This window comes from Temnothorax curvispinosus, unplaced genomic scaffold (genome assembly GCF_003070985.1).
Source record: "Temnothorax curvispinosus isolate PA1 unplaced genomic scaffold, ASM307098v1 QBEX01008186.1, whole genome shotgun sequence".
NCBI classification, from domain to species: domain Eukaryota; kingdom Metazoa; phylum Arthropoda; class Insecta; order Hymenoptera; family Formicidae; genus Temnothorax; species Temnothorax curvispinosus.
In genome coordinates this window covers 1-19,285 of record NW_020217966.1, presented here as the reverse complement: position 1 = coordinate 19,285, position 19,285 = coordinate 1, and the positions used below count along the sequence as shown (strand labels likewise).

The 19,285-nt window shown below is 40.5% G+C and overlaps 4 protein-coding genes and 1 long non-coding RNA gene across 9 annotated transcripts; 2 read left to right on the top strand and 3 right to left on the bottom strand.

The window, feature by feature from the left end:
• Positions 1 to 7: 7 nt before the first annotated feature.
• On the top strand, positions 8 to 3,428 carry LOC112457720 (sorting nexin-7-like). Its single transcript, XM_025020918.1, has 7 exons — positions 8 to 254; positions 522 to 677; positions 771 to 881; positions 1,051 to 1,215; positions 1,301 to 1,496; positions 1,583 to 1,857; positions 2,083 to 3,428. Exons 1-7 carry the CDS (start codon positions 90 to 92, stop codon positions 2,440 to 2,442), a joined length of 1,428 nt encoding a protein of 475 aa, XP_024876686.1. The 5' UTR covers positions 8 to 89; the 3' UTR covers positions 2,443 to 3,428.
• LOC112457716 lies at positions 2,521 to 8,306 on the bottom strand. Of its 2 annotated transcripts, XM_025020911.1 has the most exons (10): positions 7,829 to 8,306; positions 7,304 to 7,422; positions 6,622 to 6,867; positions 6,419 to 6,540; positions 4,850 to 6,310; positions 4,563 to 4,772; positions 4,355 to 4,464; positions 4,007 to 4,221; positions 3,616 to 3,872; positions 2,521 to 3,554 (listed from the first exon to the last, which is right to left on the bottom strand). In XM_025020911.1, the coding sequence occupies exons 1-10, from the start codon at positions 8,294 to 8,296 to the stop codon at positions 3,454 to 3,456; spliced, it is 3,309 nt and encodes a 1,102-aa protein (XP_024876679.1). In that variant the 5' UTR covers positions 8,297 to 8,306; the 3' UTR covers positions 2,521 to 3,453. The 2 variants fall into 2 exon arrangements, with proteins under 2 accessions (XP_024876679.1, XP_024876680.1); XM_025020912.1 differs by lacking the exon at positions 2,521 to 3,554 and having other exon boundaries at positions 3,712 to 3,872; positions 4,032 to 4,221.
• LOC112457719 (vacuolar protein sorting-associated protein 33B) lies at positions 8,270 to 10,970 on the top strand. Of its 3 annotated transcripts, none has more exons than XM_025020915.1 (7): positions 8,270 to 8,411; positions 8,667 to 8,902; positions 8,985 to 9,208; positions 9,292 to 9,798; positions 9,870 to 10,100; positions 10,229 to 10,554; positions 10,632 to 10,970. In XM_025020915.1, exons 2-7 carry the CDS (start codon positions 8,745 to 8,747, stop codon positions 10,893 to 10,895), a joined length of 1,710 nt encoding a protein of 569 aa, XP_024876683.1. In that variant the 5' UTR covers positions 8,270 to 8,411; positions 8,667 to 8,744; the 3' UTR covers positions 10,896 to 10,970. The 3 variants fall into 3 exon arrangements, with proteins under 3 accessions (XP_024876683.1, XP_024876685.1, XP_024876684.1); XM_025020917.1 differs by lacking the exon at positions 8,270 to 8,411 and adding an exon at positions 8,444 to 8,532; XM_025020916.1 differs by lacking the exon at positions 8,270 to 8,411 and adding an exon at positions 8,457 to 8,559.
• On the bottom strand, positions 10,959 to 16,219 carry LOC112457717 (eukaryotic translation initiation factor 3 subunit C). Of its 2 annotated transcripts, XM_025020913.1 has the most exons (15): positions 16,122 to 16,219; positions 15,599 to 15,704; positions 15,362 to 15,494; positions 14,545 to 14,829; positions 14,356 to 14,453; positions 14,142 to 14,269; positions 13,629 to 14,039; positions 13,315 to 13,524; positions 13,080 to 13,233; positions 12,783 to 12,998; positions 12,433 to 12,712; positions 12,136 to 12,329; positions 11,853 to 12,056; positions 11,627 to 11,765; positions 11,178 to 11,317 (listed from the first exon to the last, which is right to left on the bottom strand). In XM_025020913.1, the coding sequence occupies exons 2-15, from the start codon at positions 15,689 to 15,691 to the stop codon at positions 11,178 to 11,180; spliced, it is 2,685 nt and encodes an 894-aa protein (XP_024876681.1). In that variant the 5' UTR covers positions 15,692 to 15,704; positions 16,122 to 16,219. The 2 variants fall into 2 exon arrangements, with proteins under 2 accessions (XP_024876682.1, XP_024876681.1); XM_025020914.1 differs by lacking the exon at positions 16,122 to 16,219 and having other exon boundaries at positions 10,959 to 11,317; positions 15,599 to 15,691.
• Positions 16,220 to 16,318: 99 nt separating this feature from the next.
• On the bottom strand, positions 16,319 to 17,937 carry LOC112457721. The gene is made up of 3 exons (XR_003041145.1): positions 17,294 to 17,937; positions 16,564 to 16,886; positions 16,319 to 16,416 (listed from the first exon to the last, which is right to left on the bottom strand). It is a non-coding gene; the product is annotated as an uncharacterized LOC112457721 (long non-coding RNA).
• Between the last annotated feature and the right edge of the window lie 1,348 nt (positions 17,938 to 19,285).

The following is a 19,285-nucleotide window of genomic DNA, read 5'->3' as shown; positions in this document are numbered from 1 at the left end:
TCGCGAAGACCAGCAGTAGACCAGCGAGGGCAGCGAGGACGGCTGTTATCAGCATTATCAGCCGCGTTGTCTCCTGTCAAAAAAAAAAAATGATGTCGGAAACGTCAGAGGTGGAGAACCCGGGAGGCGAGAAGGGCGCCGAGGACTCGGCGATCCTGGAGGTGAGCTCCATGGCGGTGGGCGGGATCGTGAAGCAGGAGAGCCGCGACGTCGACTACCTGTCCAACTGCAGCACCTCCATCGAGGGATCCGTGGTACGAGCGTAACATAACCTGGGACACCCCACTTTGACAGTTCCCCAGTGCCTTACCAGGCGTCTGTTGCCCTGGAAGAAATCGATAAGTTAGAATTGCAGTAAATAACATTAACATATGCGAAAGACCGTAGGCGATCCAGACTCAGGTTGATCTTGATCATCATTTACTGTTAATGTTTTTTTTTTATCATGAGTCTAACTCTGAGAGTTCCATATTGATTGATTGTTAATCGATAAATATCAAGGGACTTCTGCAATCTTACAGGTCGCGTCTCCTTCCATCGACAGCTTCTCCACTCTGCCGGATCAGGAGATATCGGACTTCCAGACGGACTCGCGAGACCTGCAAGTGAAAGTGGACAATCCACAGAAGCATCTGGAAACTCTGGAGACATATATCACATTCCGTATAACGACTAGGGTACGTACGGCTTCATTGCAGAAGTATGATTTCAATTATCTGATTCTGAAGTTGAGACATATGTTGTAATATCATATCAAAATAATCCTGCAGACTACACGTCCGGAGTTTGAGGAAGGAGAGTACGTAGTTCGCAGGCGATACAATGACTTTATTTGGCTGCGCCAGAAATTAGTGGATGTCTATCCGACACATATTATACCGGTAAGTTTTTGTTATTTTCAATGCACATAATATATGTATGTGGTATGCGATTTATATAATGAAATAAAATGTATATTAAATATAATTAAATGAAATGTATTTTAAATATTTAGAATATTAATTGAGAAGAGGTCAAAAGATTGGTTACAAATCTTGGATTTTGTTACAGCCGATGCCGGGCAAGCATACGCTGCTCGCCCAACTGGATCGTTATTCCAAGGAATTTATCATAGCGCGTATGAAACTTTTACATATATTCCTGAACAGAATAGTGAACCATCCCATTCTCAGCTGTGACAAGAATCTCTATATTTTTCTCACGACAAAACCTTCAGTAAGTATATGATATATAGCATCGTTATAGCAATACCGTGTCAGTTTTTAATTGATATTTAAATTGCTGTTTAAATCAATTGCAGGAATTTCTTGTTCATCGCAAAAATCGCGGGAACGTGCTCGGAAAAGTGACCGACTCCTTGCAAAACATAGCGAGCACTTATACGATGAAACAGCGTCACTTGGAGTTCGAACAGATACGGGACTATTGTACAGCGTTGGGTGAAAAGTTGTCGGCTATAGATAAGATCAATCATCGCATACATAAAGAAAGGCAAGGTGCGCACAAAAATTGTTCATAAGTACATATCGTAATAAAATAGCTCTCTCGGTTGTTTCTCACATTGTACATTGTAACGCAATAGATTATTTATTGGAGCTTCATCAACTGCATCCCATATTCACGCTGTGGGCAACCTCGGAACCGGAACTCGCCCCCATTTTATTGGCGATCGCTAAAGCGGTAGAAACGAACACAATGGCTCATCAGAAACTTCTGGAGGACGTTCCTAACGATGAACGCGAGTACGTTTCATATGTCGAAGCGGTCAAGAGCGCATTGTCCCGGCGCGACTCGATGCAGATCGAATACGAGATAACAGTCGACGTATTAGCGAAGAGAAGAATAGAAAAGGATCAGGTATAAATCTCGCTTATATTTTCCTCTTTTGTAATCTCCTCAGATTGTAATTAGTCAAAGAACCATAATGTATCTCCAAATGTATTAATAACGACTTATATTATTTTTCTGATATAAATGTGATATAAAGTCTTAGATTTTTAAATGTAAGGAGATTAATCAACATTACCATATTGCTAGAAAGGAGGACAGATTTATTAATTACATTTAATTGCGTTCATACAGCTGGTAGGAAATACGAGTTATATGATTCCTGCGCAAGGCTGGGGCGGATCTCTATGGAAAGCGGAATCTCGCGACGAGAAATTGGAGAGGCTCGGCCAGACCATCCCGCGATTGGCTAAACAAGCGGAGATACTGCAGGATCGCGTGGAGTGCGCGAACGAGAGTCTGCGAAGCGATTTTCAGAGGTGGAACGTGGAGAAGCAGCAGGATCTGAAGAACATGCTGATTGCGATGGCGGACCGACATATCAGACACTATCAGCAATGCATGAACGCGTGGGAGGATATTCTCACCGGCCTCAAGTTGGACGGAATGGGATCTGACGTAAACGTAGGGCCGCCTGTCAAAATACCCGTTTGAACCGCTAGTCTTTTCGTCACTCAGAAGGATATAGAATAAATATTCGTTAACACGAGAATATTACACCAGTTTAAAAAATTCTATTAAATAATGACACAAAGTTTATTACAATCTAAAAAAAAAACAATCTATCATCAGCTTCGGTATCATTGCTTTTGAAATTGAATCTCGTCGTTTTGAAATAATCTCGAAAGAAGATTATGCAATATTTGCGAATCGCAAACGGCCGCATTTAATGACGACGAAAGCTGCATTTAATGTACAATGTAATACGCTAATATCAAAATTCTATTCGGAGAATTCGCCTTTATGATACAATAACATTGTGATAACGTGAAAAATTAAGTATAACGCATTTGATCCTACATGCATGTAGGACAAGTTTCGTGTATATTATGTACAAGAAAAAATTTTCCGACGTTCTTTCTTTAGAGGTTTAGATCATCGATTAATTTTTGGGACCAAAGTATATCGAGGCAGTTGTCGGTATTCCCTTCACTCTCTCTCCCTCTCTCTTTCTTACTTTGAATCACGTTACGATACATTTATTGACAATCAGTTTAGTCATCTATATCTACTAGTTACCAAAGTACAGTAGTTACCATGATAGCGTAGATAGCGTCAATGTATAGTATACAGCACTGGTAAATTTTACAAATCGGAGCAAAACGCTTGCGAGAGCTTCGTTGTATCGTTAATTAGTACCTTTAATCTATGCCTCTAAGTTATGAACAAATCGCACCGCACAGAGACGATTCCGCTTAGTATTGTGGCAAAGAAAAAAAAAAAGACGGAACGAGAGTCCTATATGGCTTATACATTCCTCTGCGTATCCGTTATTTATGCTCGAAAGGGAAGATACTCTTTGCTGCTAACAGTATTGTTAACAATGCGGAGTACATTTCTATACATTTATGCGCCGCGACTCGGCGAGTTAGCAAACATGGCGGAGTTTGTATCAATAAATAAATTATTGTTTGCAATTAAATGCGATGATTCCTGCGGTCTTCCTCACTCCATTAAGGCGTCGTTACGTTCTACGTAACACTCCATCGGCGTTATGTAGAACTGCACTAGATTGTCCAGATCGGTGAGCTTGGTTAAAGACTCGCCTGCAACGGACTTTATGTATGCGATTGTCTTAATAATTCAGTAAATTTGGGAGATACTGACCTGCCAGGCTCATCTCATTATGAAGAAAGCGTACTGTGTGTGCGTACGGTTGTTGAATCCTTTCTCGCAACTGTGTGGCCAAGCGACGGGTCGGATTCCACAATTGGCTACGAAAATTCGGTATGTTTGTGATGGTCAGCTTCCAGGATTCCGGCTTTACCTCTTCCATTGGTAACACGTCCGTTATCCTGTATTGGCTCGTGTCGATGTTCCACGTGAACTTACATCCGACCTCGTATTGCTTCCTCTCTTGCGAACTGGATGCATCGTATTAATTTATCGAAACTGTATATTGTTTAAGTGGTAACTTTAAAACGTAACGTGCGACAGTTAGTGCAAAGGAATAATCAACGACTAAGAATGTAATTCATACGATGACATATGTGCTTACCATTGCGTTTGGCTACACAACTCACTTGCTTGGATTTTCATTATGTGCAAACATATAATGTCGCCGCTAAGCGCGCACACGTCGATTATTTCGATATCGTAGTCGCTGCAGTGCCAATACTTTTTCTTGAATCTCGAGCAGATCCAATCTGCTATGTGGTGAGAAAAGGTTTCGATATCGAAACTCAATTGTGTTATAGAAACACATGGCACTATCTGAAAGTATTTTCATTATATTAGAGATACGTTAACATCTTACTCTTTCACCGATTAAATCTTAAATTATCTAGAGATACGCTTCGCAAAAAGTCACATTGCGAAAGTTTAAATGTTTTAGAAGAATAACTACCAGTTTTTCCGCTTTACTATTGCTGATCATGTGCATTTGAACATATCCGGAGCCATGCACGTGCATCGGAAGTACATACTGGTAACTTACATAGCCCCCTGTCTCTTCATCTGCAAACATTGTCTCAATATAATACTAATTACAATTAAAACATGACAATAATATTCAAAAGTAAAATCCATGTAAATTTGAATGTATATATACATACCTTCCACATCTGTTATAACTGATATCATTTCATCGTCAAGCTCTATGTAGCTCCGTTTAAAACGCGCTGTGCACTTTATCAAAGGGTACTGCAAGTTATTTCTAGGAACCAACGGCGAGAAATTCGGGCAACACTTGCCGACACGGTCTCTATGCACGCTCCCGTTAGACAGCTGATTCTGATTCAACGGTCGTAGTACACTTTTCTCAGCTGGAAAAACGTATAAGGTTTGTATATCACTTTATTCAAACTCTCGTTCCGCTTCGATAACAATCGTAAGATCATACCTGATTCGGTACTCAAGTCGCTGGCTACGCTAATATCTTGAGCAACTAGATTCAATTCGTCCGGTTCGCTCTGATCCGAGTCGACCCAATGCCTTCGGCCGTTCGGCAGAACCGGCGACATTGCCGGCGAGGAGGGAATCTGGTGTATGGAGCAGGTACCGCGATGCCTGAACTGATCGCGTATGTGCTTGAAAGGAACTATGTTCTCCGCGTCCTCCGTCTCGTCGCAAAACTCGTACTTCTTGTCGGCGAGTCGGCGCTTCCTGAACGAGCTGAGCTTCTCGCAGGTCGTCTCCTGCGCCTCGTCCGTGAATTCGTACGCCTTCTCCGCCTCGAGGGTGAGCTTGTGCGTCGCTCTCGTTGTCCTCGTCGACTGGGCCGGGACGGGAGGGGGTGAGTGTAGATTCGATCTCTTGCGCGGGCTCGGATAGCGAAACGATCGAGCGATGGGCGGCGACATCAAGCGAGATGAATACGAGGACGAGGGACTGATCGACACGGACTGCAACGGCGAATTTATGGAAGCCACGGAGTTGTCCTGTTGCGAGGCACCGGGTTGCGGCGAGCTCGGACGTTGCTGGCTGCTACCGCTATTACGCTGAACCTGGATTCTGTGACTAGATTCCGAATTGCGTGTGCGCAGGATGTCCGACGGCGGGGTGAGTATCGGCGACGACCACGTCATCGCCTTGAGATCAGCGGGCAATCTCTGCGGCGTCGAGCGCGGCGAGCACGACGGATGTTTCACCAGCGTGATGAGATCGCTGCCGATATTGAGCTCTTGCGACGTGTCCTCGCAGAAATCCTGCAGGATCTTGTCCCGTACCGAGATGGCCGTCTGCTCGACGACGGCCGGCCGCGATACGGGGCTGCCGCCGCTGCTATTCCAGCACTTGCATTCAGCCATGTCCGAGCATTCGCACAACTTAACGACGTTTAAAGCGCCTGGAGCGGTAGACTTACTATTTATATCACAGACATAGTCGCTTTGATTACTGCTTGAGGTATTTAATGGCAAATCGCGTCCTAGCTTATAGTCTAACTTAATTGTCTCGTCTAGAAAGTCATGCTCTAAGCTGGATTCGCATTTGGGAGATCGATCGACGCATTCCGGCGTGCCCACTTTCTCGTCCGAACTCTCGTATCGTTCCGCTCTCGTCGTGTAGTCCGTCTCTTCGACGTCGCTCATGTCCAGCGGGATCGTATCCGGAACCACGGGATCGTGCATGACACTATCCTGTTTATCGCACGCCCTCTGATTCTTCGATTTAGGTATATTTAAATCTACCCTGAGAACATGTAGGAAGTTTCCCGTGTTTATCACCACGTGATTCCAATAATTCAGGCACACCGTGGCACGAAACTTCGGATACGGTGAGATTACTTCATAAGTCGTGTGAACCGTAAGGCCATGTTGCAAACAGTTACATCGTACACAGCTATCCCAATTCACGGCTAAATCTATCACAAGGTGCATAATTTTAATTAATCCTATTACAGTCACGCTATTACGAGTATATTTTGTATAAAATGTTCCGCCTAAAAATATATCGTAAATTATTTCATTACCTTCACCCTCTTCCTCGTACGATGCGGCAACTTTCAGACAATCTTTGCAGTTTTCCAGAGACGGCACTGTCGTTATAGTTAAATACGCTTTATCAGTCGGTTGCAAATGTAAGAAATTTGTACTGTAACGAACAAATAATATTACTGACTTTCGCGTATTTTACTTTGAAGACTTCATAGGAAGACAATTCAAGTGTATGTACCAGAGGCCGTGAATTACAAGCTTATTCCGCTCCATCGGCCATTGCGATATAATTATGTTTAATTCCCTATAAATTGTATAATTGCCGAACAATGTAACTTCGGCGACTTTGCGAGCTGCACGGTTGGGCGTGAAGGCCCACCAGTGCAGCAGGTATTTGTACAAAGACGTGTTGCTGCTGACGTCCAACGTGTATGTATACGTGAGCAGGAACTGGCCACATTGCGTCAATCCCATAACAATATGCCTGGCAAAACGAAAATATCTTTACAATGCCGTTTACCTAAACTAGAACAGGACTATTTTGACATTTATGTTTCTGCGTGTTGGCGAGTTAACGTTAGACACTTGCCATTTAACCCATTTCTTATCCAATTTGTTTCTCTCAATTTCTATAAAGAAATCTTGAAGCGCTTGCGACAACAATTTTCATTTCTTTTACCTCATCTAAACCAAACTACGCCCAGCAAACCCCAGCTAACAGTGACATTACGTCAATATTATAATTTCCCACTGGACAACATAAGTGTAATATAATACATGTTGCACGTTACAGTTACGTTGTTGAGTAAGAAATTATAATATTGATATAATGCTACTGTTAGTGTTTGCTAAATGGCTATGTGATAAGAAATGAGTTAAATCAAGTCTCTATGTACTGAATCGACGTTATCCATGCGTACCCCGCTTCAAGCGCCGACTTTGGGATTATGTGCAGAAGATGGAAGTGCCGCCACTTAGGTACGGCTGTGAACAGTCTCTCCTCCGAGGCGTAATTGTGCGCTGACAGACATCCTCTCATCTGCAAGCAGCAAAATCATGCAGTCAATGTTACAGCAACATCCTGAGTACAGGCCCCGCAACTGTCTACGTTCAAAACGTTCCAACGAGACTCCCTGAGCGTGAAACGGACTTTCCGGGACGCTGCCAGGCCGAGAGCTCTCAAGATATTGAAAAAAAAGAAGAAAAAAAAAGAAAGCTTGAAGCTCGCGCGTCTATGGAGTTTTTTTTACCGCGGTTTAACGCGAACTGGCACCTCGCTCGAGGTGAAATGGATCAAGGCGGACGAACGAGACCGCGTTTCTTTACGAGATCTCGCCGGTCTCGTCGCGGTCAAGGAGTCGTTCTTGACAGTTCGAGGCGCGGTGCATCGAGGCCTGTCACTCACGACGCGACTCGAATTGTCGCGCGACTTTAGACGGCCCTACCTCCCTTATCAGCAACTTCTGCAGAAGGTTCCGCTTGCTGCGACGGTGCGACGGGCACGGCTTGCGTCCCACGACGACATACTCCGACTTTTCCGACGTAATGTCAGAGAAACACTCGTTGCAGCAGTCCGAGGTAGTGTCGGAAGACGACGCGTCCGCCATTTTTAAATAACCTCGCACGGCTCGTGGCGTCGAGTACGCTCGCTCCTCGCGTGGAGCACGGCCACGGTTCACGGTTGGTGTGCGGAGTGCAGAATGTGCGGTGGTGTGCGCGGCGCGCTCGTCTCTCGTCTCGCTCGGCGAGTCGGCGGCGGAAAATGAAAAGGGTCCGGGGTCGCCGCCGCGACGGGCGACGGGCGCGGGGATCGCTCCGATCCTCCTCGCGCGATAAGTGGCGAGTGGCGACGCACACGCGTGCGTGCGACGTGCGTGCGTGCGTGCTGGCAGTGGCGACACGTCGCCGAGCATCCTTTGCGTCTTCGCGTATGTAAATGTTCGCTCGACGCGCAAACCGACAGCTTATCACGCGCCAACGTTACGCCCGCAATTTGCGGGCCTCCTTGATAACGTGAACGCGACTGTGGTAATCTTTCTTGATTTTCCTCTTATTGCGGGCTTTAAATTGTCTGTTAATTTCTCTACGATCGAACGGGTTGCGGACCAAAAAACGCACGTTATGCGTTACATCCTTTTAATAAGAAGGAGTAATTTTGATTCTTAATTAGTTTCATGTAAGGAGAAATTCAGCGAAATCGCGAAATTGAAATGAAAAGATTTCGCTGGGTTGTTATAAATAATAAATACCTTACCTTATATATACTAAATACCTTATTTTTAGGTATGAAATACATCCATGAAGGTAATCAGCTTTAGAGACCACTTTTCTCGGAGCACTGTTTATTGCGAATAAAACGAAATGGACATCACCTTGGATGATAAATTGTCCGCGCTGCAGCAGATCAGTCAGCAGAAGCTTGTGAAGATACTCGATACCATTCCAGGAACGAAAGATCTGATAATAGAACAACAACTGATGAAGATACTGGATAGTTTTGTAGGCGTAACCGTATTGAAGTTAATGTCCTTATATTCTAAAATACACCTACGTTTTATTTTTATTAACAATCCATACTAAACTGTGTCATTTTATAATTAGGCGATATGGTGTGGACAAGATTTATAAAATGGAGGAAGGACTGAAGCCGTCGAGTAGTCAACGTATATTCTTAGTGTCTAACAGCTTGATAGCGTGCAAGAGGGTTCTAGATCAAGTACAATCCGAAATATCTCTCATTGGCAGACCTCACGTCGAAGTGTGCCATCATCTGTTGGTCATGCCGTTCGTTCCGCCTGTGTTATACAATCTAGTCGAAGAGGAAGGTCAGCAAATTACCGCGCCAACGACGGTCATTACCTGTTCCTGTTTAATCTTTAATCTTTATAATATCGAATCGTTTATTCAGGCTTGTCCGAGCTGATTACGTTGCGAACGTTATCTGCAGAATTCATAAGATTAGACGGGAACGTTTTGTCCTTGGAAAATCCAATATTTATCGACCTCTACTATCACAAAGACCCCAGTCCTCTGCGAGCATTAGCGCGCAACCTGTGGTCGTTGCAGCTGATAATCGGCTCGCCGAAGCTCTCGCTGCTTCTCGGCAAGCACAGCCAGCAAATGATCAAACTGATGGAATCCATGGAACAGAGTCTGGGCCCGTCTAGTTTGGAAAACGAGATCGGCGCCCTGATCGTGATGGACAGGGGTTTCGATCTGGCTACGGCTCTCCTCACGCCCGTAACGTACGCAGGCTTGTTGAACGAAGTCGTAGAGGTAAACGTCGGCACGGCGACGTTGGAAAAATCGCAGACCAGATTGGATCCGAATAAAGATCAGATCTACGGGGAAGTGAGAGATATGCCCTGCAGCGACGTCTTCCCGATTTTACACGGGAAGGCCAAGTCACTTAAATGTATTGATTTTTATCATTAATTATCGCGCCTCTCGCCTTGTCGATATTTTTAATAACTGGCCTAACATCAGCTGAACAGGAGGCGGTACAGATGATGAAGTTGACCGAGATGGAGAGATATGTGTCGACGAGATTGCAAAGGACTAGAGACACGACCCGGCAATTGGCATTTCACATATCCGCGTGCCAGACCATCGCGGACACGTTAGGCTCCGAATTTCAAGTCTTGCAGACGATCGAGAAACTGATGCTCGACTGCAAGGACCGGAAGGAATGTTTGAGCTATATTGAGAGAAACATAGGTGTGCATTCTTAAATTCTAGAATCAATTAAATTAAAACTATATCTAATCGCGGTCGCTATCAGAACTAAATTGGGATTAAAATATGACTTAATTACGATTAAAATGTGAAATACTTTTTTTTTGCAGACGAACATGCGTTACGATGTTTGCGTCTTCTGTGCTTGTTGTCTATCACCACCGACGGTATCACGCAGAGCGAGCTTCAAAATATCCAAAAGCTGCATCTCCATACCCACGGTTATCAGCATATCCCGCTGTTCTACAAGTTGCACACAGCCGGCTTGCTGAAGTATAGAAACGAATATATTTTACATAAACTGCCGAACTGGAGCAGCGAATGGAGCAGCAACGCGCAAAAATTGAAGATCTTACCCAGTTATTCCAAACGGACTGATCAGAACGGACGTACCTGTCCTAGCTACGTGTTCAACAACGTTTATATACCCGCAATAGTTCGTATTTCATTCTTTTCGTATTATGAATCAAGCGATTGTGGGATATTAACGTAATATCGTTCAACGTATTACAGGCGCAAATATTAAACATCGTATCGAATCAGGAGAAGGATCCTCGTAGCTTTGACGATTTGACGAATTTACCAAATTGTGTGGTAAATGGTCGTCGGGGTGCGTTATCGCCAAAGATGGTCGTGATTTGCGTGATAGGAGGTATTACTTGCGCAGAAATAACGGCTTGTCGACTCATAGAGAAATCTACAGGAATACGCCTCGTCCTTATATCCGATACTATTCTAACGGGTAACAAACTCATCCAGAGGATACAAAAGATATGAAATCTCGTGGCATCCATCAGGAATGTAAAAATGTTATCTTTTCGTATAATAAATAGACAAATAATTTCATACATATTTATTTTATATAAATTATAAATAACACCTTTTTTGTGACGATTGCAGGAAAAAACACGAATAATTCTGCAATGTATCAACAAATTACAATTGTTGTTTGTATATAATGTCATCGGTATTATTTATGTATTGGTGCTTACACGATTACAATGTTTCGACCTCTGATTTCTCATTTTGCACCGTTTTAATATTGATATTATCATGTACTTAATAATTACGATTCTCTTCTCGATTACGATCACGATCGCGATCACGATCGCGTCTCTGCCGGCCCCAATCCTGTCCTTGGCGATTGTAATTCTGACGATCGCGGAAATTGCCTTGGTTTCCTCTTGAGAAGAAGTTACCTGCAAGTATTTATTTTTATTATGAACTAAAAGATTATTTTAATTATGCATTATAATATAAAATGAAAAAATTATAATATAATATAAAAATAATATAAAATATAAGTACATGAAAAACAAAAACAACAATTTAAATAGAACATATTGCCTTGGAATGAATATAATTAATTTATAAATTTTGCAAAAAATTGATCTATTTAATTGTTAAAATTAAATACATTTTTGATAGTACTCGAGTCAATGATCTTGATCTTGATGATATATCAAAGTAAAGATTATCAAAAATACTTCATCCATCTATATACATACCTTGCTTCATTTCGAAGATACGTTCGTTCGAATCTACAAAGTTGTTGACTTTATCCGTCAACTGCAGAGCCAATGATTGAAGGCGGCTTGGCTCGCTTCGATGCATAACTACAGTTCCAGTTGGATCGTCCAAAGATGCCTAAATTTGTAAAACAAAGAAGTACATAAGTTATAAAGAATATTACGTAAATCATTGAACAACATAAAAATATTTCTGCCAAAATACCATAAGTTCCTCGTTAATGATCATTTTACTGATAATCGAATGGACTATGGGCCGCTTCAACTGGAACATGTCCGCGAGCTTCGGCATCGAGATCGAATCATATACATGCGAGTACGTGAACAGGTAAGTCCTCAATGCCTCTTCTTTGATCAATCGCGTTAACATAGCTCGCACTTTATCCGCTTGATGGAAGAGATCCCACACCTATTTCAATAAAACGTAATTACTACATCGTATTCTGCATTTGAAAAAAAAATTGCTAATGTAAATCTCGCGCTAATACCTTTGCGTTCATCTTTTCATTTATAATGTAATTGTTGCAAGCGGACCAATTTCCGTTACGCATCGCTTTGGCAGCGGCAACGACGTGCTCCCTCATAGATTCCGGAGGTCCGACTAACGATTGGCGTTCGCTGGACCGCAGTTGCTGGTAAAATGTCTTCGAAATCATTCTCCGTCTCGCATCGAACTCGTGCGCTAGAATTAAATAATTTGTCGCGTATAATGCAATGCGTCTACGCAATCGTAAAAATACACTAAATGTATTTTATATAGAAAATATCAAACATAGAAAACATACCAGCCATGTACGGAATTTCGATGAGCATTGCTGAAACAAGATATACACATTCCAGAAGCTCTAGATTAATATGCATGTGGAAAGGCATTTGCCTTTGCTTTTCGATCTTCTCCTGCTCCTTGCTACGCTCGTGCTGCCGTTGCGGAAGCAGACCTTGCGCCAGAAGTTCCTTCACTTTGCCCGTCACCATCAAATCGACCAAGCAGTTGTGGGCATCTTTAATATTCGCATGACGGAACGCACATAATCCCAGATGGGCTATCGTACGATTGTATAAAATCTAAAAAATAAAATACATTATTTATACACGTTTTAACGAGATAATTGTAAACGCAGATACACATTCAAACCTGTGTGGCTGGATCAGAATGTTGAATAGTTTCCTGGAGATGCGACATCAGAATCAAGTCGCGAGCTTGGAACCAGTTATCGTGAAGAGCGTGGTGATAAATGTGCGAGAGAATCGCGCGAGTTCTCAACCGATCAGTGTTATCGTGGGCATAAACGTATTTGCATAGTTTTTCCATAACTTGCACGGATGTGATTGCGTCTGATCCCAGTTCACCCTAACGCACATTTGATTATTTTGACAATTTAATAAAATAGGAGAATTTTATACGCACATATATATACTTTGCAAGATTTACCTCCTTTTGTTTCAAAACATTCGAATCAAATTTGTAATACATGTGTTCGATTTTACGAAGATACACGCGGCAGAGCTCGGACACAGTTCCTTGCCTCTCCAAATATTCTTGAACCTTGTCAATTATGGCAGCAACCTGCTTCTCATCTTTCAATCTGTGACAAGTAGATATTTTATCGTATAAAAAATAATAATCGTAAGTATATTTCGCATCAATTTCTCTCAAAAGATATTACCTTTCCACGTATTCATTACTGTGTGGATCACATTCCTTCAGCAACTTTATGAATTCCTCATCGAGACGTTCCACCAGCGTCAACACACAACCGTGCATTTTATATGGCGTCGTTTCAAACTCCTCCATTTCTTCCGTTATTGTTTCCGCTATTACCATGTCCGAGTTGCTCAGTAACATATCCAGCATCTCGGTAATACGCTCCAGTATTCTGTAACAAAAATATTTATCTATTTGATACTCGCTTACTTTAAATCTTCTATTTTAGACGGCTTATATATTTACATTACATACATATATCTATTTTATACGTACTTTGACCAATACTCCGGCTTCATAGCATCGGAAACCTTTGGATTGTAATCGAATATGGAAGACACAATGGAAAACTTAATCTTCACGGTTACAGCCGGGCCGAGAGTATGAGCGTCGGCTATCAGTTGTAGCTCGTGCAAGAGCTCTATTTGCTCGCGTCTGTCCGTGCGCTTTTTACCACGAGCTGCAATTATCTCGGAAAGTTTCTTCAGCACCGCACCGATATTAATTTCCGCGTCCTTAGCGAACATCTTCGGCTTCTCGGAGGGAATAGCCACGCCGCCCTTAACGGTTTCCCACTCTCCTTCGCCATCGTCTTCGTCGCGTTTCTTCTTTCGTTCTTTTTCTTTGCGTTCTTTACGTTGCTCCTTCCTCTTCGCTTTATCCTCGTCCTCCTCCTGAGCTAAAGCCCTATGTAAAAAAAATTATGGTGTCATAATATATCGTTAAATTTATTATTTTTTATTAAGTAGAAAATAATTTTATCCAATTTTGTAGATTGAAAGAACGTACTTCTTGATGAAACGCTCGCGAATATTTTGATATTGGCCTTCGTCATCGCTACTTGTGCTCTCACTGTCTGAATCACTGCCCCAATCAGATTCGCTTTCACTGCCGTCTTCGCCATCGGTCGCAGTCTTCTGCAATGCAACAATGCACGGAAAGATTTATAAAAAATTTGTTTGATCAACCTCCGGTGCTTGCAAATCTCGATCTAATAGACAACCTTGAACTTGGACACATCGGGTTCACTTGCTTCCGATCCCGCCTTCTTGAAAGCTACGGCACTGTTTTCTTCTTCTTCAGATTCTACAACCTCCTCGGCTGAAAAATAGAAATAATTCATTTTTTTCATCTTGCAAAGATTTGAACTTAAACAAGCGTTTATAATAAGTGTTTCTCATGGTAGTCAAACCTCTTTCTTCTTCCTCGTCGTCGTCCTGATCGGGATTCTCCCTAAATTTGGCGATGTCCTCCTCAAAGTCCTTGTTATATTTTCGCAATTTTTGACGCAACGTTGAAAGCGACTTGGAATTATTCTTGGACATATTCTTGCGTCCGTCGCGGTCTTCCCACACCTCGTTGATGAAATCTTCCATCTCCACCAAACATCTAACGTAGAATCGCGGTGTTTGTCCAAGCTCCTCCTTCGAGATAACTGGTAAAGCTTTCTGATAAGCTCGCATTAAGTCCTCAAAACCTAGAATTATAAGAACAAATACTTGTTACAATGGAAGCGCTTGATCACACCAACAGGTTTCTAAAGAAAGTTAACTAATAATAAAAATAAACAATTTTGTAACTTGCCAGTGATGATTAACGAATATATTTCAATTGTATCGACTTAACTGGCCACAATTTAGTATAAAATCACAACGTTTCAGCCCTTGGTTTGGGCACTTTTCAAGTGTAAACTAAATCAACGACAATTCTTACAGATAATTTAGGCTGCGTTTCAAAATTCACTGCCAATCCTGAATATCAATAATATACGTGACGTAAACTATAGATTTTCAATACCTGCAGTGAATATCGAAACGTAGCCTTAGTTTACACTTGAAAAGGGCCCAAACCAAGAACTGAAACGTAGTAATTTTATACTAAATTGTGGCCAGTTAAGTTGATACAATTGAAATATATTCGTTAACTAACACTGTACGTACTTGACCTTTACAGATCTAATTTCCAATTTCTTAAAACGTCAAAAGATTTGTGAAACTAAAACTACTTACTGGTCAACATGCTGCTCATGTCCTTAATCTTCTTGTAATTCCTAATAAGTTTTATAAGATTCGCAATTTCTTCATATCTCTTTTCCTTTGTGGAGCGCACAACCCGCTTTGTTTCTTCCTCGTCATCGCTGAACTGTAAAGAGATCCTTCGTGTTATTTTAATAACAGGACGACACGGTAGGAAAAATTTATTGATAAAAGTATGTTGAAAACGTTTGTCTCGGCTACAATACTCACAGTGAAAGCCGTCGCAGGCGCCCTTTGCACCTGCTCCTCCTCCGACGCGCTATCGGACTCAGAATCTGAGCCAGTTGCGAAGAAACGGCTCATGATTGCGAACGCTCTGTAACAATCAAGCAAAATATAATGAAAGGCGAATGTGTGTGTGTGTACACTCCCTAATTACATCGCAAAACGACGCAAAGCACCCTCGAGCCTGTAACTAATGAATATATATAGAAATAAAAAACTGATTCAAGCGTGTAATATGCAAGAAATGTTTAGCAACGTCGTACGTTTAACAAATATCAGGCGCGACGGCGCAACGCGGCAGACGCGATCTAACAATTTCGGAGCCACAAAGACAAGTCCGCATGTCAAACGTGTCATCCCGAACGTGTTCCCCCCCGAACCTGGATTCAACGTATGGCGGGACAAACTTTTCTTAGCAAAAGCGAATAACTCGACGTCCGTGAAGAGACGCGCGCGGAATAAATTCGGACAACGCGAGACGCGACCAGCAAACGAAATTCCAAATTACCTGTTTTCTTCCTCGTTGAAAGCAGATGCGTTGCGAGGTTATGGCGGTTAAGCGGTTATGCACCATACACGCAGGCGGCAGGCGGCGGCGGCGGCGGCGACGAATGGGAAGGTCACGTGACTACGTGACTCGTCACGTCACGTGACTCCAAGCATCGACGGCAACTGGCGACGGCTGCGCGGGCTGCGTTTCGATCGTCCCGATAATTAATTTTTTTCACAAATTTAAATATTTTTGGTGAATAAGAATTGTCATCATATTTTGTTGCGCACCAACTCGTTTTCAATCTTTAGACCTGTAATTCACAGCAAAATAAACAACTTTTTAAATTTTAATCAAGTTATCCCGCAAAATATGTGTGATATAGAAATCAATTTTTACATTCTTTCGATAAATTGTACAACATTTGTTATACTCTTTTTCTCTACAATAAATAAATTACCTTGTATGTTAGTTCATATTGACTTATTACTTTATAAATAAGAAAGGTGATTTGGTACGTTATGTTGATGTGTGTCAATTTAGATGCAGAATTGAATTTATTTTTTCCCGTGTTTCATGAGAGAACATTGTTTTGTAGCATCTATATATATTTCGGTCGTTATTAGATGCTTTTCTTCCCAGTCGTATAAATCTTTAAATATGGAATACGTAAAGTATATATATACTTTGGCGTAGAAAATAGAGTGCATGACATTATAAGTAGAGGCAACATCAACTATGGGTTCGTATCGATTTTTGATACCCAAACGCATCTAACGGAACCTGAGAAATAATTAAGTGAGTGTTATATTACCCAAATGTGAACTGTCTGACTCATAATTACCATATTTCAAATCTGCGGTTATGGAACTTAAAACAATCTGACAGCAGATTTATTTTAATCTCGGTTATAATGTAAGGTAAAAAATATAGGCAATTTAAAAATTGTATTTTCCAAATATCTGAATAAGATTGTACTTCTATTAATTTATCAAATACTTTTTCGAAATTTTTATTCCACATTATTAATTTTATAAATTCGTCACATGTTTGTTCTAATTTGGTTGCTAAATATTCTGGAACTTCAGTTAATTTTTACCATTAAAAATTAAGTCTGTATGACAAGACTTCTAAAACCAACATAAAAATCATTATTTTGATGCAACAAAAATTGTTAATAAAATTGTTACCTCAATTTCTTCATCAAAGCAAGTTGTCACATCTTCTTTCCAATTTTGAGTTTGTATACTTTTGTTTTTACAATAAAAAAATATGTTTTCCGAAATAATTCGAATACTGACGGTCCTTCTACTTTCTGTTGTAACTCTTCCAAATATAGAGTTTCTGTTTCATAAAGAACATATTTTACGTATTCGTTAAGGCAAACCTTGTCCAAGTTGATGGGTATACTAAACTTTCTAATTCACCAGTATATGCTAATATTTTTTAAACTATAATACAATTTCAGAAATAACACAGTGTGTGTATGTGTGTGAGTATTAATCAAAGTTAATATACTTTACCTTTCATCAATTTGCGTTTTATTTCTGTTCCTAAATATTCCTTCGTTTTCGCATCAATCATCGGCATTCGTTTATAATTTTGTAAAAGGAAAACATACCTAAACTCTTATTTTCAACCCATGGTTATAATTTACATTTGTGACAGAATATTCTGAACACATGTTTGAGATCTGTTGAGCGAGCAATTTAATTTGATAAGATGTAACTGTGCCAAGTAAATTCGACGATATAAATATCAAATTTGGATGTCCTATTTTTAAATACTTTGGTGAGATAGTTCGTGGAAGTACGCATATATTTTGTTTATCTAGGATTTTAAATATAATAACAAAAAAAATATAATAAATAAAAAAAAAAGAAAATTTATAATTAAAAAAAAAATTTATACGTGTGTGTTATAAAGTTGATAATTAAGTTGCAATTTAATTGATATATTACGCAAACAGACGATGTACACATGCATAGAATCCGGCACTACCCCTGTTCTCTCCCCGAAGGGCAGGGGGGTCTTCTCCCCTTAGGGGCTACTGGGTAAACCGAGCAAATTTTCGGGATCCCAGTAGTAGATTTCCCTACGTTAAAATATGGTTTCTATCGTTTTGTCACGATAGAAACCATATTGAATATTTTACATTATATGCATATAGTAAATCGTACACACATTCCTGCATTTTTATTGTGTATTATTTTCTGAAATTGTATTATAGATAAAAAATCTTGCAAATATCGACTTGATATAGACTATGCTTATTACCCATGCATCTTTATACTCAAATTGGGTACTAAGGGTCTTATCAATGTTTCCGATGTTTTCAGTTTTGATCTGTAATACAATTTCCGAAAATAATGCAATAAGAATGCAGGAATGTGTGCACGATTATTATGCAGATAATCTAATATATTATTGTCAATTGGTAACATTATTGGTAGTAATATAGCAGACGTAAAGATCATGGAGCACCTCGGAGTATTTTTGAAGTGTGCTGAAGTGGTTATTTTATGCAAATATCTTTTTATTTGGAAATGGCACGCAAAAATTCTCAGCGTGTCATTTCTCGCTTCTGACGTCACAATTAATCTTATGTGATAGCGGAAAGAGGCCAAGAGCCTTAATATAGTTTGCCTTAATATTTCGCTAAACAACTATTTCAAGCAAAAAAATGACCATCTGCCAAAAAAGTCAAATTACAAAAAAGAAAAAAGAAGATAAAACTGTTCGAAAATAAATTATAAATAAATGTGGATGTCTCGTTTTTATTAGGTATTAACTTCTTTTACAATCTAGTTCGCTAGATAATTTTTAAAAAGTAAATTGCAACATATATAATATATGTATATATATATCCCAAAAGGGTTAACAAAACTATTAAAATTATCATTCAATTGTATAGATGGACACATGCGGATATCTTTCCTTCCATACGTTAACCATACAATCGTCAATGTTACAATGTATGAGATGAAACTCTTGCAGTTTTGGACATTGTTCCAAAATAGTAAAACACTTATCAGGTGTAACAAGTTCCCCACAATAAAGTTGTAACTGTTTTAAGTTTTTGCACTGCGTTAATAATTTCAAATTGTGATCAGTGAGAACAATATTGCTTAAAGTAACTAATTCCAGGCGTTGCCAAGAAGAAAGTAATCTGTGCAAGCAAT